The following is a 22,378-nucleotide window of genomic DNA, read 5'->3' on the forward strand; positions in this document are numbered from 1 at the left end:
AAATAAAAACAGAGCTATTCCTTAGCTAGCTGAGCCTTGAGGGTATTTCTTAATGTTCCTTTGCACCTCCTGTATCCACTTCACACCTGCCACACCCTTGCAGTCACATCCCAGCTTGCGTGTGAGTCCAGGTTTAAACTACGGTAGCTTAAATGCATTTTGACCTAAGAGCGGTGCCTACTTATGCAGAATTGAAAGTAATCATAATGCATGTGGAGCTATACTAACCACGTCTACTCAGACTTAACAGAATTCAATGGGACTTGCTCCCAGATAAGTGAGGTTAAGACAACAAACTTATTCAGAAGTGAATGCCTCCGAGTTCAGTAGGGCTCTCCCCTCCACATAAGAGTGCTTAGAACTGCAGCCTTCTCTGCCTGTATGCCAGATAGCACTTCATTAATCCTAGCAGTTACCTTTTGTAGAAGCCCAGCTTTATAATTCACAGATTACTGATTAGAAAAGTGAGGCAGGTCACATCCGCACCATGCATATAAAACACATGGCTTCCCCCAAAGAATCATGGGAACTGTAGTTGGTTGGGGTGCTGGGAACTGCAGCTGTGCGAGGGGTACACTACAGTTCCCAGGGTTCTTTGGGGGAAGCCACTTGCTTTAAATGTGTGGTATGGATATGAACGTGATCAGGAGCAGTTGCTGGAAACTGAAGGAGTGGGTGAGGGCTCTTGCACTTGGCTCTTGTTTGTGGGCTTCCCATAGGTTGGCCACTGTGAGAACAGGTTGCTAGACTAGATGGGTCAGTGACCTGATCCAGTAGGCTCTTCTTACATTCTGCTAAATACTTGGGTTTCCTAAGGCCCTTCTAGCAAGTCCACAGCTGAGGCTAATTTTAAATTTAAGGTTTCTTGGCTCACAGCTCATGCTCTTCGCTGCTCTCCTACAGCAGCTATGAAGGCATGGAAGAGGAAGAGACAGGCAATGAAAAGAAAGAAAGAAAGAAAGAAAGAAAGAAAGAAAGAAAGAAAGAAAGAAAGAGGGAGCATGCCGGGTGGAGGTGGCATCTGTGTGGCATTTGTTCACAGGAGCCATATAGCAACAGCTATATTTGTTAAGTCTGCATGAGCCATATTTTATTCAATAGGTTACATGTTAAGCTGTGTTTCAAAATGTTTATCTCTAAGAGAGGTATGTTTTATTACACTTGCCGCCCTATTAAACGTTTCCTTCATCTAGATTTGCCTTTGGCAATTCCTAGTGAATACTGTTGAGCTAAAGTTTCTCAGAAAACAGAAGGAGGGGGGAGGAAGAGAAGAGTTCAGCAGCTAGGAGCCAGGACTCCTCTGCTGTTACATGCCACAATATTTCCATGTATACAGTCATCATGCAAAGTAAGTTCCCAGAGGATTTTTCTTTCTTCCTTTCCTTTTTTATTTTTTGCAACTGTGCTAATCCTGTAGCAAAGGGCAGCTTCAAACATTACATAATTTACAGGTACGCTGCATTGGCACCATATATATGTGAGAGCTTCATGCATTTTTACTGCCAAGCGCACATGTGGGAGGGAGCTGTGATGGGTCCCCACTCCCCACCTCTCATACACTGGGAGTACCTTGGGCAGGTAGCCATCTCACATGAGGTATAATGGGCTGAAAAGGGCATATATCCCATAGCGCCCTAGGTCCGGTTCCACTTCCTGCTCAGACTTGTCTGCCAGCAGTGGAGCTGTCTCCTCTTCTGCTTTCCATATAGATTGTGCTGTGACTAGCATAATCTTCCTAGAGTTCCCAGGCTTCTTGCAGGACTTCCAGCTGGTAGAATTACATTCCTGCCACTATGGCAAGGGGGCTGCAGCTCATCCTCACTTGTGGCTCTGGACTGGAGGAATGCATGGCTCTATGAAAGGGCCACACATGTATTCCTGTTTGATTTCTTTCACCGCTTGAGATGATGGACAAGCAGGATGAGGAAGCAGTGTCTGGATCAGTTGCATGGAAGGTAAGACTATGATCCCAGACATTTATTTGCCCATAAACTCAACCTTTCCAATTTTTGGCCCATGAACCCAACCTTAGGGGAAGGGCCAGTGGTAGAGAACATGCCTTGCATACAGAAGCTCCCAAATTCAATCCCCAGCAACTCCAAATAGGAGATCCTCCTATTATATATTATATTATATGTGGAGCTAATAAATGCATATGCATGCCACAAGTTATCTTATCAACCTTCTGTGAGATTTCACTGAGCCCAAACAGAAACAAAACGACCTGAGTCATAAGCCAGCTTCCTATGTCCCCCATTTTTGTTGTTTCCATCATGCACATTACCTAGGAGATCCACTGGGCATAGATCAGATGCCCAGGACAGAGATGTAAGCAGGGTACATGACTGTCCTGTGGATAAGTTGCCACACCCTCATTTTGTGAGCTGTGTGGAAAGGGATTCAGCAACCCAGATGGAGTTAGTAGTCTTAAATTAAGGTAGTGTAAATGACCTACAGACACACTGGAAAAAAATGTGAGCAGGAATTGGGAAGATGCATGGGATAGTCTTGTCCTCCCGTTCACCAACACATTTTGCAGTCTATTCACCCTCACACATTTGGTGGGAATGGAAGGGGCTCGGACTGTGGCCACAACAGATGTGAGCAGGATGGCTTGATCTGAATGCCCTTATTTGTATACAAAACAATATTCTACAACACAGCATATTTCTTATCTGGAGTGAGTGCCCGCAGTGGCACCTTGTTGGGTGATATATACATTTGTTCTTGTCTTACTGTTGCTTTTGACTGGGGTTTAAGGAAGAGAAGCATTCAGTGTTGAGGAAATTTACCTACGGAGTCAATCCGAAGGACCTGCTGAAGGTCTCTGATGGAGCGCAATGAGCTGTCACTCAGCAATTCATATATCTCTTCAGGGATGGGGTCTCCCTGCCAAAGAATAAAGAGAAAGAGAGAGAATAACTGTTAGGGTACTATAGGTGCCATGTGCTAGTTTTGTACCAGCTACTTCACATGTATCACATGTATCACAGAGAGAGGGACGACGAGACAAAATGTGCACAAGATTGTTCTAAACGGTGGAATCAGAAACCTCAGAGGGTCCAGCATCCATGAAAATAATCCCTCTCTTTCTACAGTGTGATACTTGATGACTTGTACAATCACATGCCAATGAATTCTGAGCAGTCTGTTAACAGGCAAATCATCTGGAAAAGCTTTTTGCAGTGCCATCCTATGCATGTACATGAAAGTCCACTTGTGTTCAGGGGAGCTTACTCTCTTGTAAGTAAGGTCCATTTTCCAGCCTTAATGTACACCTTTTCTAGTGTCTTTCAAAGGAAAAACCTTATTACGCCCCACTTGCTATCAAGTTAACTGTTTGAAGATGTTCTCCAGGTGCTTTTTTTCAACCCTTGCTGATTTTATAGTGTTGACCCAGTATATGGAGACTATGAGAACTGTTAAAACTTAAAGCGCAGAAACGGATGTTGACTTTTCTTTGACAGCTTGATTTCTTCTTTTTGCTTCAAACAAACCATGAGTTTATAAACAAGGTTTGCTCTTGGTTTGCCACTCATTGTTTGCCTGGGAGGAACAAAACACATGCCCAGGTTTGTAACACCAAATGAAACCATAGCTCAATGTAGCACGGGAGGAGTGCGGTCGCCATTGTCTTTGACCTTGAAACTTGCATTTTGTTTGTTCATGCGAAGCCATAGTTTGGTTTAGCATTACATACGAACTGGGCGATTATTCTCACATGCAACAGCCTATAAGTGTTTCTACATATTGGATCTGCATATAGAACAGATATGTTCTGTAGAACAAATGTTATGTGTGGGGCAGACACCAATCAGCATATGGGTCACATTCACAACTTGAGATAATTCACATAGCACAAAACGGAAATCCGCATGAGGCCAACATGAGATATGGTAATTTTGTACTTTGTGTATTCAGTAACTTTGCAGCAGGCATTAGGCAAGAAGGAGATTAAGCAGGGGATGGACACGGGCAATTGATCTAGGTTTTCAAGGAGAGATTACCTACATTGATCCAATATTCAGTTACAATTGCGCCAAGTGTTTGCCAAGATGTTGTTACACACCCACACACAAAAAAAAATCTCCAGGGCAGACTTTTGGAATCCATGAGTTGAAACACAAGTAAAGTTGTGATGAATGGGGGGCAATTCAGCCCCTTCCCCCCAATATTTGTGTGTACATGTAGCCTCTTCAAATACACTGGACACAATTCACCATGAGGTTCTTCTGCACAAGCTTAAACTGAAATGAACAGGAGCTATGCAAGAACATGGAAGTGCTTTTCACTGGGTCCCATTAATTTCAGTTAGGGCTTGTACTGGTGGATTGTGGCCGTTGTGAAATAAAACACTCTGGGTTGTATCTGATTTAAGCCATATTCAGAGTGGACCCATTGAAATAAATAGATTTTTTTGTTATGACTAGCTTATTCCAGTGTTTCTACTCTGAGTATCATTCAGTCAGATATAACTCTCTGTATCCATAGAAACTTTCCAGACCATTAATGGAGCCAGACCATTAATCACTCAGGTCTGTACATTAACTGGCAGCAGCTATCCAAACTTTCAGACAGGTGTCTTTTTGGGAATTGATCCCAAGACCTTTTGCATGAGATGCCTGTGCTTTTCCATTGAACTGCACTCTTTTCTTTTCGCTATCAAAGTAACAGTTTTTCATTGCAATATGCAGTAAATTAATGGCAAACCTTTATTAAATGATAGGGTCATCCGGGCTCCCCCTCCCCGCTTTTCAATATATAATCCCCCTAAAGTTAAAAGCCCAACCCTGGCTGCCTAATATTGCATCAGCTCTAGTTAAAGCCTAACTGCAGAAACAATAAGGAAAAGTACTGCTCCATAAATGTTTCTTCATGGCTCATTGTGCTCCCTATTGTCTTTTGTGATGGGGGGGGGGAGGGATTGTGCTACAACTGTTGAACTGGGATGTGAATTGCAAGGTTTTGTTGCTGCAGCCTGGAGGGACATACCATGTGGATTAAACAGATTTTGCACAGTACTTTGCGGTTCAAAATTGAACTCCACAGAATCATGAAATACAACAATTATATGGTGTTTATTTGGATACAACCATATTCCCAGCCCAAGACTACCGGTACTTTCCCATGGCTTGCCTGTATGATCAGGGATACATATAACATCAAGTCTGGAAGAGAACAGAAATCAGGTATATCAGGCATGATCCTTCACAGACCTATTCCAACTTCACAGAGACCAGAAGTATTCCAAATAACAATCCTGGATCAACAAACACTTGTTTGCATGTGCAAAGTACCCCAGGGTCTTTCACCAACATTGAACTTTACACTTCTCTATGCTACACAAGTATGCGCACACGCACACGCACAACTTCTGACCACATTCAAGTCATGGTTGGATTGCCAACCATTTGAGACTGCATATTCTTCTCTGTACCAGAGTTATGCAGACTGCACTATTATGCAGCTTTAAGGTGCAACAAAAGTATGTTAAGGGGTTCACATTAACTGGAAGGGTGGGTGAGAGGTTTCCCTCTTTTCAGTGCGATCAGGGGTCTTTTGGTCAACAGTGACAGCAGACGCTCCAGAAAAGGGAACTTTTTAAAAAAGCAATGAGTTTGAAAAAGGATCAGGTACTATTGAGATACTATCAAAACCAGTGTGGTGTAGCAGTTTGAAAGCACACCAGTGCAAGTAGATAAATAGGTACTGTTGCAGCAGGAAGGTAAACGACGCTTCCGTGCGCTCAGGTTTCTGCTGCAGTGTCCCATTGCACCAGAAGCGGTTTAGTCATGCTGGCCACATGACCCAGAAAGCTGTCTGTGGACAAACACCAGCTCCCTCGGACTGAAAAGCAATATGAGCGCCGCACCCCATAGTCGCCTTTGACTGGACTTAACCGTCCAAGGGTCACTTACCTTTTATTTACCTAGCAGAGTGTTGAACTAGGGCCTGGGAGATCAGGGATCAAATCCCCACACAACCATGAAAAATGACACCACACACACACAAAACAACAAGTATATGGCAGGCTGACACACAAGGTTATGGGGGACGACCACTGCCTGAACAACTTAGGAGATATTTTGACCCTAGGACTAGGAAGTTTTGTAATGATGAAGAGATAATGAACATGTATATATTTTTTGGATTATGCTAGTAAGTCGGACAATTTGCAGCATATTTGTGGGTTTGTTTGTGTTATCTATATCTTCAGGAGGATCATGGTAATGAAGCACCAGCCCTCACTTACAAGCAAGGTAAACCATCATGGCTTCCCACAAAAGAACCCAGGGAGTAAGGTACTGAGAATTTTCTGTAGGAAATCTCTGGTCCTGTGGAAAAGCCCACAGTTCCTAAGATTCCCCAGGGGAAAGGGAATAACTGTTAAGCCAGTTGGCAGTGGGGCAGATATGTCCAGAGAACACACATCTCCCTCCGGAATCAGTAGCTGGGGGAAATAGCATGAGTGATGTCGTGGTGAAATACTGCACATCCTGCTCTCAACACCCCAAGAACTGTATTGGTGTGCTTAACCAGGAAAAGAGATAAACAGAAACATGTAGAAAGTGTTGCACCTGCCAGGAAAAGCAGTTGTGACTTAATAGAGCAATTACTTGGATGACTCTGGCACTTCCTGATACTCAATACATGGAATATAGAACTTTATTTTAAACTCGGGAACCTCCGAGACATGAGCAAATGCTGAAGGGCTACTGAGAAGTGCAATATGCTCCTGTGAGAAGAGGGGAGGAAGGAAAATTGGATGGATGTTTATGGATCAAAGCTCTGCTGGAGGAATTGCAAAAGAAGATCATGAGAGGCCAACATGCAAAAGAACTGATTACATGAATTAGAGCTCCACTCCCTGTTCAGAGAGGTGGGTTTAGGTGCCAAGTTTTTCTTGTCAGAGATGTTATCAGTAGGACCAAAGCATGTCAACACACCCAGCTTGTAAAGTACATTATCCTCTGTCTCACAGAGGGGCTTGGGCCACAAAGACTCTTTATTCTCTCTTTGGATCAGTTCTGAAGGCTGAAGCTCTATGAACACTTGTTTAGCAAAAAGTACCATTGAGCTCAGGTGTACTCTCCCAGTAAACATGATTCGGATTGGGCTGCAAGAGTGTGCGTCTGCACAGAAGGGCTCCACGTGTGAATTAAGGTGCTTCTTTTACTGCTTTCTACACTTATCAACAGGAAACTGGTTTATTTCAAACTGTCCCAGTAAGCTGATGTCACAGAGCCCAGTTTAGAAGAGGCGCTGTGGGCAGGCAATTATACATACAGGTTCCAGACAAGCAGACATTCATAAGCCTGATAAGGAAAGGTGCCCAGTGCAAACAATGAACAATCCACTCATGCACATGAGTCTGTGAATTAGCTGGGAGAAAGGTGGAATGGCAACAAGGAGGCAGAGCCTGTCCATGAGCCAATCAGGATAGCTGGAGTTACCTTTCTTCTCTGCTTTTGGAAAGGTATATGCCCAGAACAGGTTAATGATCTCCTTTTAACTGCTCTGTGGATCAAAGAAGACTCTTGCCTGGCTGGCTATCAAGTGCCTCAGGGCTGGCCTTGCATTGCTGCAAGGCTGCAAATTCCTAGCCCAGCGATTTTTATATCTCTTTGTCTGCCTTGCCTTCCCTTCTTATGGTTTCCCCAGTGGACAGTATGTACTGGCAGGCACAGCCTTATTATGGTCGCTAGTCACAAGGCAGCAGCCACACAGCCAGTACAAGAGCACACACACACACTTTTTCAACAGCGGCTCATGGACTTTGCTTGTGAGGGCTGGGCTGGACAGAAGACAATGCCAGGAACCAGATGCGGAGCGTGTGTTCTACAACCCAAGGTAGTCCCTGCAGTAAACTTCTTGATCTGAGCATTTGAGCCAGGGATGAAGTCTTGAAAGAGGGTTTCTATTCTGCTGCCCTGGTTAGAGCATCAGGCAGTGCTGGTCCAAGCCATTCTGCTGCCTGAAGCAAAGCCTACATGCCCCAAGCCATGCTGAAGGCAACACTTTGAAAAGTCTTACTGCACCATTTGGACACCAGTTCCTGCCTTCATCTATCTCTCCTTTCTCCCTCTCCCTTCCACCCCAGTGCTTGGCCCTAAGCCACCCCCTAACAAGACTCCAAATTCAGCTCTTCTGCCTCTTTCCTTCCCTTAAAAAACAACAACCATGGGCCTGCCTAGAATTATGCTGCCTATACTTTTACCGGCCCACATCTTCTATTCACTGCTCCCTCCCAAAGCATATCTGTTTCCCTTGAAGCCTGCCAGAGACACTGGCCAGCACTGATGGCTGCCATTCTGCTTTCCCATTGCCAGCACCATTCATCAGCCTCCTTAAATTCAGCAACCGTGTGCCTGCTGCTGCCTGCATCACCTCACCTAGCAAAAGAGAACAGTGGCACAGGAAGTTTTAGGAGTGCATCTGAAGTGTTTTTCCTGGTCCTACCTGGAGCTGTTTGGGACTGGACCTTAGACCTTCTGCATGCAAAACAAATGCTGTACCACTGAGCTGCCTCTGCAACCCTTGACAATGGTGCTTACCAGAAGTAGATCACTTCACCCTCCTTCATGGCAAGACCGGCCCTTACAGCAGGCCAGACTCTTAGTATTGATCTTTATCCAGGCCAATCCCAAAGTTTGCAATGTCTGCCAATCACAGGGGACACATTACATATTCCCTTCTGTTTCTCAAGAGGACTCTGGAGCCATGCACTTTTGGACTGCTTAGCAGCTAAGTTCCAAATTTGGACTATTTTCCTTCCCTCTTTGTTGCCAACTAATCTGTGCAATTCAGTCCTATCTAAAATCATAATCAGAGATTATCTTGGTTTCCCAAGTTCTAAAAGAGTCACATAGTTTTGGATTATTTCAACCGCTTCTGTTCTACAACATCTACTGGCCTTTTAACCTTAAGAGTAGTCCGCCCCCCCCCCAAGGTGACTAGTACCCAAGGCCACCCAAAATATTTTGGCACTCAAGGCAAAAAATCTTCCAAGCATCTCCCTTCCTGTCAGTAAAATAAAACAATTATACATTAAATTTGCTGCCTTTTCATGACATCCGAAATCAGCTGCCCAAGGCAGCTGCTTCATTCCGTCAAATAGTAGGGCCAGCACAGAATCACTTTTCCCCCCATCCTTGACATTTTTAGTGTCATGGACCATATATAATGAAGTCTGTGAAGGTAGGAATGGAACAGGCAGCTAGTTTAGTACCCTGCAGGCATGATATAATAGACTGTGATCAAGGGAAGGCTTAGGAGCCACACCTTTTTGCCAAATCCATATGAATGTGGGAGTGCTGCAAAGTCCTGGGAAGTTCCCATGAAAAAAGGCAGGCATGAGCTATGCAGCTCTACAACGTTCCCCATAGCAGCCCCATTTCAGCTCAGTAGTTCCTCGTGGTTATTCTGAGGTTCCGGCCGGAAATATATTTCATCCTGACATCATGGCCCCAAGGAAACAAAGATTGCGAAACTGGAGTCTGGGGGTGGTAGCAGAAGGAAGAACTTCTCAAGGCTCAGAGAGGAACACCAAGCGCATTTCTGTGTTCTGATTTATTTGAAAAGTCATTCTGAGTATCTAGAGTGTCAGGCCAGTGTCATGGAAGATGAGATTGAAAAGGATGCCTTCTGGTTTGCAAACTGCCGGGAAAAGCTCTAACACCTTCCCTTGCTCCCAGTTTGTTTCTTTTGTTCCATGAAACAAGAGCAATTCAAGGAACTCCTCCTGGCCCACCTCATTAAGGAACTGAAAGAGAGACAAAAGCCATACATGCCCTCTTGGCATTGGCTCCTCTCCTTCCTTAAGGCAGTTTAGTTCACCTCTAAACAGATCCAAGCTCCCAGCTTTGTAGTTCAACCTGTCCCTTGAGCTACTATATCTTCCTGCTATATTTTGGAAAGGAGTGGATTCAGTTTAAGCCAAAACATTTCCTTTCCTCATAGGAAACAAAATGATAGCGTGAAGTGAGTGGGAGGGGGAACCCTAAACTGACAATCTGGAAAATGTGATCCAGGCAATGCCAGGTTGATACCCTCACTTTTGCCAACCTGACAGCCCACCCACAAGGTCTCAGCCGAGCTTTTGGAAACCTGTGCCTTACAAGTGATTAACTGCTGCAGCTCTGTGCTATACCAGGGTGGGGTGCATTCTGCACACCTGGAGGACTGGAAGAGCAAAGCAGCTTTTTAACTTTTTTTGAAGATGTTATTTCTCAAAATTGTGCTTGGGGTGGTGGTGGGGAAGCACCGTGACATTCCTCAGCATGGAGTAACATCAACGAGTCCCAGCAGAACCTAGCAAGAGATACACAAGATGACTTAACCCCCAAAGGCCATGGCTTCCGCATTTGGGGAAAATGCCTTTTAACCCTTCTGTTGCCACACCCAGCAATGGGTGGTCACCTCTGCGAACCTGGCAAACTATCTCCCTTTCATATGTCAGTGAAATCCTCTCTCTGAAGAAGTCTGTTCTTCATGAAGAGAAATGCCATTTTGACGATGGCCTTGTAAAATAAGAATTCTTTTGTTTGGATTTTCTTTCTCTCTTGGTTCACCTTTGACATTTTAACCCTCGGTCCTCACCAACCAAGATAACCAGAGGACCTTTACTCCCAGCTATCCTTCATACAATGGCAGGTCTTCAGATAAATGCAAACTGGATTTCCCCCATCAACATGATGCACTTTTGGTGAGTCCTAGAAACGTCATTCTCTCCTAGTCCCACACATCAGCTGATGGAGAGGAAGACAGAGGAAGACACACGTACACTCTGCTTTGCTTTTTCGGGTGCCGCCTCATCTGAGCAACCTTCACACACTCTTAATTGCTCTGGTACTTTGTCTGCTCCTCTAGCATACAGGGATTTCCTAGCAGGCAGGTGCTGTCCTCTGCAAGGGGATACATGTCTTGTCAGGGGATGGAATTTCTGCAACCTAATCCCAGATCCAAGTGACAATGCGTATGTGCGAGCATGTGCCTGTACGTGCCGGGGGATGAGTACGCCAAGTAGGATTGGGCCAAATGGCACGGGGACACGTTTCCTTTCAATCCTAGATTACATGATCCATCAAGGAAAGACAAATGTTTACTGCTTTGGGAAGAAATACAACCGGCTGTGTCTATACAACCGCAGTGCAGCCCACATCTCCAACCGCTTCCCTTTATGGCCCGGATAACAATGGGACAGCTAGGGGAAGGAAGGCTTCACACCCACTCACTCCCTTTCCATCACATGGGGGCTGACTCTAATGAAGAAGGAAGATTTGTATCACTTTGGTGGGAGTTTTAAAGAGAGGGGCTTTCCCACATCCACTAACTCACTTGAATCTATCCCAACAGACTCCTACTGAGGAGTCACTGGGTAAATTCTAAAGATTTTTGCATCCCCTCCTATCTTTGCAGGATTGTCAGTTGCTGTTTGTGCCATAGATGCAAAAATAGGGTGTGTTCTTAGGATTTATTGAGCCCAGTGCAAGGGAGTGGAGGAAAACATCCAAAACTGAACAACACTGAGCTGGCACAGACCTAGTCCCAGTACACCAGGAGTGGGGAACCTCTGGTCTGGGGTCAACTGCAGCCCTCCAGGCCTTGCTATTTGACCACACCTTTCACTAGCCTTTCACTGCATCTTCCTCCAGTTCTTTTGCTTGGCTGGAATGTGTCTTTGAACTGTAATCATACCCCTTGCTTGCCTGGATGCAGATACCTCTGACTTTTGCATGACTGGATTGTAGCCTACTGTACAGAGCTAAGAGTCACAGGAAACTAGGCAGAGGGCCTTCTCAGTAGTGGCACCCAACCCGGGCAATGCCCTCACATCAAATGCAAACAGATTAACAACTACACAACTCTCCAAAGTCATTTCTATATGGGGAAGTTTTTAATGTTCAACATTTTACTGTGTTTTTTATTATGTTCGAAGCTGCCCAGAGTGGCTGGGGCAGCCCAGGCAGATGGGCAGGCTAATAATAATAATAATTTGTTGCCACAGCCACCACTGACATGCACCTCCAAGAAGGTTGCCCATGAGAAAATGTGGCCTTCAGGCTGAAAAATGTTCTCTACCCCACTATTCCCTGCAGAGCACTGAGTCAAATAAAAAAGTAGGGAATGTGGGTGGCTAAGGTGTCACAGAAATAATTGGCTGATGAGTGAATGGATGGGAATTGAGCTACATTGGGAAAGGAGAGGTGCCGTGTTGGGGCTCTACAACCAATGTGCTGCCCCAGGATAGCTTGCAAAAGAAGTGTGGTAGATTGCAGGACATGCAGAGAAGCTGAAATAATGTAAAGTTGTTCTGTGATAGTAACGCTCCAGATGAGGACAGCAAGGGAATGGGGCCTGCAGCACGCACTTGGTTCTGTGCAAGTTCACTTCATGGACTTCTCCAAGTAAGTCTATGACGCAGCAACCCAACTTTACCGTGTAGATGGAGCTAACCTGGTGCCCTACATATTTTGTTGGACTCCTGTTTCCCTAGAGAGCATGGTAAAGTTCAGGGATAATGGGAGTCATTGTCCAACAACTTAGAGGACACTAAGTTGTGGAAGGCTGCCATTTGTTTAATTTAGAGGACAGCTTTTGAGTCATTCAGATATGGTGGTGGTCAAACCAATCCTAGATCATGTATATATCAATTGTGCATTTGGAAATAATGTGAAACAGATCTGAAGATATTTGAGCTCTTGTCACATGATTGAAGCAACTGTGGCTATCTCTGCTCCAAGAAGCTGACTTGTGTACAAATTGTTTTATTAAATTTATATCCCACATCTTCCTCTAAAGGAGACCACAATTTGTGTGTCTGAGCAAATGTGTTCTCCCTGAAGATTACCTGCAGGCATGTCTATGGGTTGCTCAGAGATCCATGTCTCGCCTTAATTTAGGTGAACCCTTGAAGTGAGTGTGCATCACACTATGCAAGCTTACAGTGTCAATGGTGTACTGATGATGTCTCAAAGACTTATTCTGCTCCATAGCAAACCCCATTCTGTTGGTGTATTCATTGCTATACCATGTTTCAATGACAACTGCATGCTCCTCAGGGGCAGAGACTGTGCCTTTACTTGCCTTCATTAACCATCCTGCATACTTTTGGATGCTTAAAGACAATATATTCGTGGTGTTCGCTTGCAGGTGTTTTGTCAGTTCATACATGTTTGCTTGAATAGGACGGGAATAGCCATGAAGCTTAATGAATGGTTCACACAGTGATTGTAAACAACAGTAGTATATGTATTGGCATAAAAAGGGGAGGCAACATTTGAAAGGTTTATTCTTCCCATTACTCTTTAGCCACAGTGGGACAAATTATCTCTTGCCATTAACTAACCTGGACATTTTTACTTAGATACCAACCTATAAAGCAAATAAATGAATAGCACTTATTATGTTTGTATTCAGATACAGAACTCTTTGGAATATATGCAATAGGAACTGGCCTCAGCTCACATTTTTTTAAAGGAGAATTTATATCCACCATAGTTCACTGATAATGCAACATGTACATGTCATGCACTTTGATATCTATAACCTGAGATGAAAGTAGACTGCAAGAAGTAGCCTGGTTTACAGCAGACAATCCCCAAGCCTGAGAAGCAGATCTCTGCATGGTTTGAGGAAAAAAGTATAAAGGCAACTCTCCATTTATGCAGGAGTTATGTTCCAAGGCACTGCACATTTAAGTGAAATTGGTATATTTGAAACACCATGGGGGGAAACCAGCAAGCACCCTCTAAACTTCTAGAAACCCTTGAAAACCCCTTTAAAAAAACAGTAGCACTTATCAGACACCAAATTTCACCACAATCGCTCCCTCCAAACCTCCTTGCTGAAACACCAGCTCTCCCCAGGTCTCAACAATTGGTGCAAGGGCTCCTGGGGTGGGATTGCTAGGTGCTGTTTTCGTGCCCTTTTGGGACTCTTCTAGGGCCATTTTTAAAGTCACTTCCAGGTTCGGGTGCATAAATTGGTTGTTGCCTGTACTATAGAATTGTCTAAACTACATCATCTCTTCATCGGTAGGATACAAAGGAAAGCTAACATTCTAACGAAGAAAATAAGGTAGCTTAAAACCCAATCCTATTCCATGGAACCCAATGGAGCTCTTCCATGGAACCCAATGGAGCTCTTCCTTTCTAAGTGTGGTCAGAATTGCAATTTTGGTGTAGTATATTATATCATTTTTTAAAATGTAATTACAACAAAATAAAATATACTGCACTAAACCAATGTTTATGATGGGTGTACAAAGAGATGCTGTAGGTTGGGGCTGTAAACTTGAAGCCACTCTTACTGCAGGGATACTTCCCTGGAGTTACAGGTATAACTATACCAGTGCAATAATGCTGAAGCACTGTGTAGGTGTGTGAAGATTGACTTATTAATATACCATCCTTCCTCACTGGAGTTCAAGCCAGGATACATGGAGTTCACCCTTGCTGCTACTTTGTGACGAGGATAAATACTGACTAGCCCAAGGTCACTTAAAAGAACATCATGGCTCAACGGGAACTTAACTTAGACCTTCTCAAATTTGAACTCAAACCTTCTCAAATCCAAACCAAACTCTCTCCAGTACTGGCCTCCATTTATTTTTGCAGATGCACCACAGGCAAAACCATCTTGCCAGGTAGAACCTTTTCCTACCCCTGCACTTTCAAGCTGAGAAAAGCTTCACCAGTTGAATTTCTTCCATGACACTGTTGGAGTGCTGGAGCTTCTTTGGTGGGGTAGGGAAAGAACTAAAAACCACCCAGATCTGCCTGAAAAGCAAAAATGAACACACCCACAAGCAGCAGGAGAGCAAGGTGAGGCAGGCTCACCCCTACCATTCCACAGAGGACTCTACCTTTTCGGTGTCATGAAAAGGAAGGAAATACCTAGTTAGTTATTATTGCTTGCTTGCTTTATCCTAAGAAATGCTGTTGGGGCATTTCCCCTTCTTGAGTATAATACGGGTGCCTATCTGTGTCACTTTGCTGTGCCACCTCAGGCAATTGCCGGGCAAGCCTAACCACTTCCACACGTAAACCCCCCAGAAAATGCTAACTGCAATGTCACAAGGAGATGTCAAAATAGAAAAGTCAGATATTATTCGCAACTTATAACATGCAAACCAAAATGTATAAAACCGTGCACCTCCGAAGGTCAATACCGCGCTCCTGTGAGGTCTGTGCAAAAGGCCTAGCTGGACTCAGGATAGCACCAGCCCCACTGGCCTCAGGCAACAAAACGCCTTCGAGCCGAGGGCAGCGGGAGAGCAAGGAGCGTGCAGGACACACGGCGGGCCGCCCCGGCTACCGTTGCCTTGCGAAGACCTCCTCGTGCAGGGAAAGCCCTTCCCCTCCCGCGGCGTGTTGCTTTGGGTCGGGAAAGCGCAAAGGAGCCTGGCCTAGCAGGAGCGGGGCGCGCGCCGCCCTCCTCAGACCAAGGTGAGCTGCCGGCGCGCGCTCCTGATCCCCCTTCTTCTCGCGACCCCCTCGGGGCGGGATTGGCAGGCCCGGACGGCGGGGGGGGGGGGAGCGCGTGACGCGCCTCCTCCCTCCCTCCCTCCCTCGCGCGCTCTCCCAGAGAGAACAAAAGGAGAATTCTTCGCGCAGGTTTGTGGGCACAACAACCTGAGGCTTGGCTGCTTCCCAAGCCTTGGCTCCCAAACGCCACACTCCTCCCCCACCCCCTCCAGAGGAGCAGGCACTTCATGTTATTTACTTAAAATATAAAATGAGCGGCGCTGATAAGCCAAGCCCATCTGGGGTTGGGAAGCTGAGGCTGCAGCCCTGAAACGAAGAGGCGCGCCGTGGTGGCTTAGGGGGGAAGGCAACTCTGCCCATGCTCAGAGCTGCTTTTGTTTTCTGGTGTTTTGTTTTTTTCCGGAAGCTCTCAGGCGCTGCTTTCCTCAGCTGGTGAGCCTTGGCACAAGTTAAGCCCTGGTATGACCCCCCTAACCCTTTTGACCCCCCCTTTCCTGCTTCCTATTTGGAAAGGGCGGCGTGGAACCGCGTCGAGTTTGCTGATGCTTGCCTGTGCCATGCTCCGGCTTCCTCTGCAAATAACATGACTGCAGGATTAGGACGCCCCCTGCTCCGAGTTCCTGCTGTTTTCCTTCTCCGGCTCCAGATCGAAGCAGTCCTGCCTCCCGGCAAGCGATGCATTCCCCTAACAACCTGCTGCGTGTTTCCAGACCCCTCTGGATATATTACTCTGCACATGCTCGCTAAAACAAGGACCTTAAGTTACCTCGGTAGGTTGACTAACGAGCGCATGCTTGAGATCACAACAGCCTTGTGCCCTGCATTAATTAACCTGGAATATTTTACCGCGCCGGGTTCTTTTGTATTCACAACCGGAAACCTCACTTTGCCATTTATCCCGGAGGGTGAAACTGTTGAGAAAATCGAAGCCCTTTTCTCTCTTGAGCTGTCCGGGTTGTGAGAGAACTAACCAGTGCTAAATGAGCCATACACCACCTCCAGGTGGTGGCCCTCAAAACAAAGGACTTGGGGTCCCACCTGGTGTAAAGCTGGTGTTTGTTCTGCATTGTCCAATGCATGGAATGTAGATCTGGTAGGCGTCTCTTCAAAGTGAAAATGAAATAAAGCAGCACTGGCCCTTTAAGAACCGCTCCCTAGCTCAAGTCTCTGCATTCCCTCTCTTTCCTCTTGGGCATTTCTTTGGAACTGATACAGGATCCCTCCTGCGGCAGTTTCCAACTTGGAACAGCTGGAAAACCGTGCCCTCCGCTAGTAAACCCCAGTTGGAATTCAGCTGCCAGCCAAAACTGCAATATCCAACTCCCTTTGGTCTGACCTCTTATCCTGGGAGAGAGAGAAATTCTCTGCGCTTTCCAATTCAGTCTGACTCCCCCAGGCAGTATGATAATATTCTGCAGACTCCTATAAACTACCAGAGACTTTCCCACCCTCATTGCAGCAGCAGGTACCTGGGCAGAATTCCCAGGTAGAAATGCCTGATTTCATCAAAGGCCTATCTCACTGATCCTCTGGGGCAATCTGATATGGCTTCTTTGTGGAAGAGCTGCTTTACCTTTGAGGAGCCTGTAAAAATCCCTAAGATGCCAATTCATGAGCCACCAAGGCAGAGGGGCTGGTACAGTGCACTGCAAATAAGAACTCTTACTCCCGAAAACTATTGGAGGGACTATCAAAACATTGGAACGATGATAAGTATTTATAGATGTGTGTTATCTTACATGGTAATATCAGTGTTGGGACATAGAATGAACGGGATAATCTGAAGATTTGGTCTGCATAATCAGGGCTCTACAAAACCTAAACACCAGAAGGAAGGCAGTGAAGAGCAAGTTAGCTTTTCAAGCAGGTTGCTCAAGTAATTAAAAGTTTGCATGGAATGAAACCCACAAGCCTCCTTCAATAATACACTTTCTGTTTGTCTACTGATTAGATTAAGGCTGCAATTTAATTCACATCTGCTGAGGCATATATCAAACTGAATTTGTGGGAACTTTCAGGTAAACAGGCATAGTATTGTGCTGCAATGCTGTAATCCTAAACATTGCTTTCAACAAAGTATTTCTTAGCAAATAGGATTTCTTCCAATGAGGCTTTCTTTCAAGTAAAAGGAAGTTGATCTTGGGGGGGGGGGAACCCCTCCATGTGTTAAACACTTTTGTACACATACATTGCTGATAATCACCTATGCAGAGTGTTCTCCCTCATTTGCTTTCACACACTTATCACAAGTCTGAAGTTCACCAGGTAGGTGTTCCTTTCTCATTTCTTAAGGAAATACAATAAATTACTCACCTCGCTGCCGACGAGTGGCAGGTAGCAGAAACACACGAAGAGCACTCCGAAATTCATGCCGACTCCAATTCCCAGAAGTTCCAGACACATTGAAGGAGAGGTGGGTTGTTTTTTAAGAAAAGAAAAGAAATAAGGTTCCTAGAGTTCAGGCACAGAGGTGAGAAAGGGATACAGTCTGTGGTATCATACACAGGGGGTCCTGCGCTTTCTCATTTCTCCTGTGCAAATGTTTGTTCTCCAAAAAAATAACATGCACTCTTACTTAGGTAAGATATCTCTGAAAGGCTCTGAGGAAAAAAATAATTACTTGTTACCTTTCTGCCTCCTCCTTAGGGGAGAGAAAGCATAGGTATGAACGTAGAAGGAATAAAATGGGGGAAATGTCCCCATCAAAACTTGCGCTTCCAGAGTTGGTCTCTTGCATACCCCATAACTTTTCTACGAGAAGTCTCTCAACATTTCCCTTGATTTGGCAGTCTGCATGAACTCAGGGTCTTTTTTTAAGGACAAAAGTGTCTGCTGGCAAAAGCAAAATTATTTGCAGTATTCCTTCAAAATCTTCTAAGCTTCGAAAGCTTAAAAACTTCCCTCATTCTTTCTTGTTTGACTTCTTGAAACAGTTCCCGCTCCCTTCGGTTTGAATCGCTTCTTCGCTGTTAAATTTCTGCTGGAGGCTTCTTTCCAAAGAGCATTGGTAGCTTTGGTCTGGTGAGAGTTTGAGGCTTGAGTTGTTATGTTTGCAGACAGGTGAAGAAATAGCTCTGGAGAAGCAGCCTCTCTGTGTGTGTTAAGTCTTGCTAAGTCTCCAGACTGGAATTGCTGCTGCTGATCTCTTGTATTCTTGTTGCAGCAAGAAAGAAAAAGGTAAGCTCTGGTGGGAGGAGAGACAGCACCAGGGAGAGAGCTAGCATGAATCTGGATTTCAGCCTGTGAGAAAATAAGGTGCTAGCAGTTCAGTTGTTCCTTCTTTTATAAGAGAAGAGCAAGAAAGGGGTGGAGACGGGTCTTGCAGGAACTCCTCTCTTGGCTGTGAATCAAAGAGAGAGGGGTGTAGAAATTCAGCACTCCAGATTTTTAAAAGATCTTCAATAACAAACACAGCAAATGTAGAACACCGTTGTTTTCAAAGAGATGAATCTGACCTGGGAAAATTGTGATTAAGAGAGGGTGGGTAGCTCTCATCAGAACATGGTTGTGTTAAATGCTCTTGGCACCTAGTATTCTCTCTTGAAGCTGCTACTTTTTTTAAAAAAGACAAGATTAATTTGTGTTCTTTCAGCCCTGCCACCTCAGTGGTTCTGAAGGAAGAGTGAATTTTTAATATCTTTGATCTGCATACTAATGGAGAAGAGAGCCAAAGAAATCTTTAAAAGTTGTTACAACAAGATCCCTGCAAAGGTTGGCACTTGGCATTACTTTCAGTGCTGGAAGGCAGTTTGTTGCATAGTAATTTCCACAATGTAATAAACATCCAAGCTTTGGAAAGTTGAGCCAGCAGATATTTGCTGAGGGAAGTAGGGGCAATTAGTTAATGGGTGAGAGCAAGACAGAGTCATCATTTTATTTTGAAATAATAACACCATTTCCCCCACTTAAACCAGGGCATGTTTAACGTTATATTTTCTCTACTCTAGTTGTGTATCCATGTATAGAAAAGTCGTACCAGTCACACCTCTTTAAATCTATACCCCATTTGGCAAAGCTTCAAGACCCTGCTCTGCTAATCCTGCGTCTCAGGCAAATGAAGTTGCCTTTTTACTGAGTCAGACCATTGGTCCATCTAGCTGAGCATTCTGTGCTCTGATTGGCAGTTGCTTCTCAAGCAAAGGTCTTTCCTAGCCCTACTGTTTAGAATCCTTGCCCACAGGAAAGGCTGAAGTGATGGTATTTGTGAGCACACAAGAAAGAGATTATGGGGCAGGTCTGGTCCTTTCCACCAAGAGATGACCCCACAAGGAAATGCAGCCCCCAACAGGTTGCCTAAAGTGCTCGTCTAGATTTTTCCACCCAGACGTGCCTTTGATTGAACTGGGACCTTCCACATACTAACTGTAGGTGCCCCATTGAGCTGTGGCCCCACCGCATGTGAGACCTAGAGTGGTGATGGCTATTTTCTGACACCTGTTTGAAAACAGTTGTTTTCAGAACAGACCTCATCTACACATAACTTCCATGATTACAGTGCAATGCCTACATTAGGTGATCAAGGTAGGAATTCAGAGTGGGAAGGTCAAAGGCTGATTAAGGTCAAGGAGAGTAAGGACATTGGAAAGACAGAAGAAGAATATGCAGTGGCGAAATCAGATGTAGATCACCCACAGTCAGAGGCACTAGTCTGAACACTTTCTGCATGTTCAGCCACCCCCGGCTCAGCACACTTGAGCAAATGCAATCACATAGCTTCTGACTGAGCCAGGGGTTTCCTGCAGGTTATTGCCATTTCAGGGGTGGTCTAGTGCACGTCCCATATGTGGAATTTGCACTATGTTGTGCATCCATAGACACAAACACACAAAGGATCCTGCAGCTGGGGAGGGGCACAGTGTCAGTGCTGCAGGGGATCAGTTGGAAGCCGCATGCATCTGTGGTGGTTGCTGCCAGCCACTTCATTTCTCTTTTAAAGCAGAATCATTCCTTGCCCTGCCATTCCCCCCCTTCTGAGGACCACCTCTTGAGTCTTTAACATGCCTTGCCTTGCAGAAGTTTTCTAGGCTTTGCACAAATGGCCCATGAGACTGAGTGATGGGGAACCTGTGGTGCTCCAGATGTTTGACCACAACACCCCTCACTCCTGGCCACAAGTTCTCCATTCCTGATGTAAAGCCACCTTGTGGCTCTTTGGGGCGATCCTTTGCCCTGGTGTTGAGTTGTGTACACATTACTGGCTCAAAACACAGTGAAGTCATTACCCCTGCCCTCCGTGCTTTAAATCACATTTCCACATCATCATATGGAACAGTACGATTGGATGAGTTTCCAAGTCGCTGTCTGTGCACACCAGTGAGTAGAGGGGGTGTGTGGATGTCTACAAATGGCTTATGTTTTCAAACTGAATCAAACCTGGGGGGGGGGGTGCATCAGAAAGCAGTATTTCTCAAGACACTACAGGATTGATGTGGATTGGGGCTCAAGTCTGTGCACATGGCTTCAGAAACCAGCAACTGGAGCGCACTGGGTGCAGAGTAACCAGGAGTGTGTGCACAGCCTTAGTGTTTGAGTGCTTTTTTGCAGAAAAAGTTGGGTAAGATGCTATCTTGACACAGGTGCAGGAGACAAGGGGTCATGATTACAGCTGCCCTTGCTTTGAGGAAACCTCACTGTAAGCGTAGGGGTTGCTCCCACACTTCCCTTTGTCCCTTGAGTCATTTCACTGCTATCATTTCTTCACCCCTGTTGGGGTTGATGTAATCAAGGATTCAAGAAGGAAGTATTTTTTGCTGGGAGGAAATGGGTTATGTGGTGGTTGCAAGGAGGGTTGGGGGGAGTTTAGTCCAAGAGTGCCTCCTCAGTTCTGTTTTAAATGAAAGCACCATAAAGCTATATAGATGTACCAACATCCTCTTAGCCAGAAAAGCCCACACGTACCCTATCCAGACAGCTCACACATGTTATAGAATGACACAGCTACCTCATTCTCTTTTTCTGTCACAGAGATATAGTCAGACACATGTTGGATTATAGAGCATGGTCTAATTTCAGCTTTATACCTCTGGGATTTAGAAATACTTTACAGTGCAAAAATTAAGCAGAGCACAGACATCTCATGCTAAAGCTGACAGCCTGCCTCTGTATCAGCTGTGACAGGCACTCAACCACCAAGACCAGAATTTCATTACAGTCAGAACATTGAGTCTGCTATCTGTGTGGTGCCCCAAGACCCATCAAGGCATCCCCTGAGGCTCTGCCATTGTCTGGCAGACTGGCTTAGCCATTCATTTCCTTAAAGGCTCCATTGTGATTCCACGTAATCCAGTACAGCCTCAGGATTCAAAGATTTACATTACCATGCCTAGCTGAACTGGATACATGCATCCCCAGGCCCTCTTTTATATGAATTATCTAACAGAGCCATGGCTCAGCAGTGCAGCACTTGCTGTTGCATAAAGAAGGTCCCAGGTTCAATACCCAGGGAGACCTAGAGAGACTCCTGCCTGAAACCCTGGAGAACTACTGCCAGCCGATGTAGACAAATGCTCGGCTCAATGGTCCAATGATGTGGCTCAGTGCAAGGTCGCTTCCTGTGTTCCTAGTCGTGCTGGAGAACTATGTCACAAGAAAATGAAGAAGTGACAGGAGACAGCGATGGACTTAAAAGAGGGTTGGCCAAATTCATGGAGGAGAGGGCTATTTATGGCTACTAGCCTTCAAGGCTATGTTCTGCCTCCACAGTTGGAGGCAGCAATGCTACTGAATACCAGTTGTGGGAAACCACAGGCAGGAAGAGGGCTCTTGTGCCTAAATAATAATAATAATAATAATAATAATAATAATAATAATAATTTATTATTTGTACCCCGCCCATCTGGCTGGGTTTTCCCTAGCCACTCTGGGCGGCTTCCATAAAAACAAAAAATACA

General features: G+C 45.2%; 1 protein-coding gene across 4 annotated transcripts in view; it reads right to left on the bottom strand.

Annotated features, from left to right (window-relative positions):
- PDGFB (platelet derived growth factor subunit B) overlaps window positions 1-22,378 on the bottom strand; it is a 45,292-nt gene that overhangs the window by 13,815 nt on the left and 9,099 nt on the right. For 3 of the 4 annotated variants that reach the window (XM_081877681.1, XM_081877680.1, XM_081877679.1), the window contains exons 2-3: window positions 17,802-18,828; window positions 2,793-2,889 (exon numbers count right to left, since the gene is read on the bottom strand). In XM_081877681.1, coding sequence (XP_081733807.1) covers window positions 2,793-2,889; window positions 17,802-17,891 — 187 coding nt within the window. In that variant the 5' untranslated portion in view covers window positions 17,892-18,828. The remainder of the gene's footprint in view (window positions 1-2,792; window positions 2,890-17,801; window positions 18,829-22,378) is intronic. The other variant, XM_081877682.1, reaches the window with a different exon arrangement.

Source organism: Podarcis erhardii (assembly GCF_964252035.2).
Source record: "Podarcis erhardii genome assembly, chromosome: 10".
NCBI lineage: Eukaryota > Metazoa > Chordata > Lepidosauria > Squamata > Lacertidae > Podarcis > Podarcis erhardii.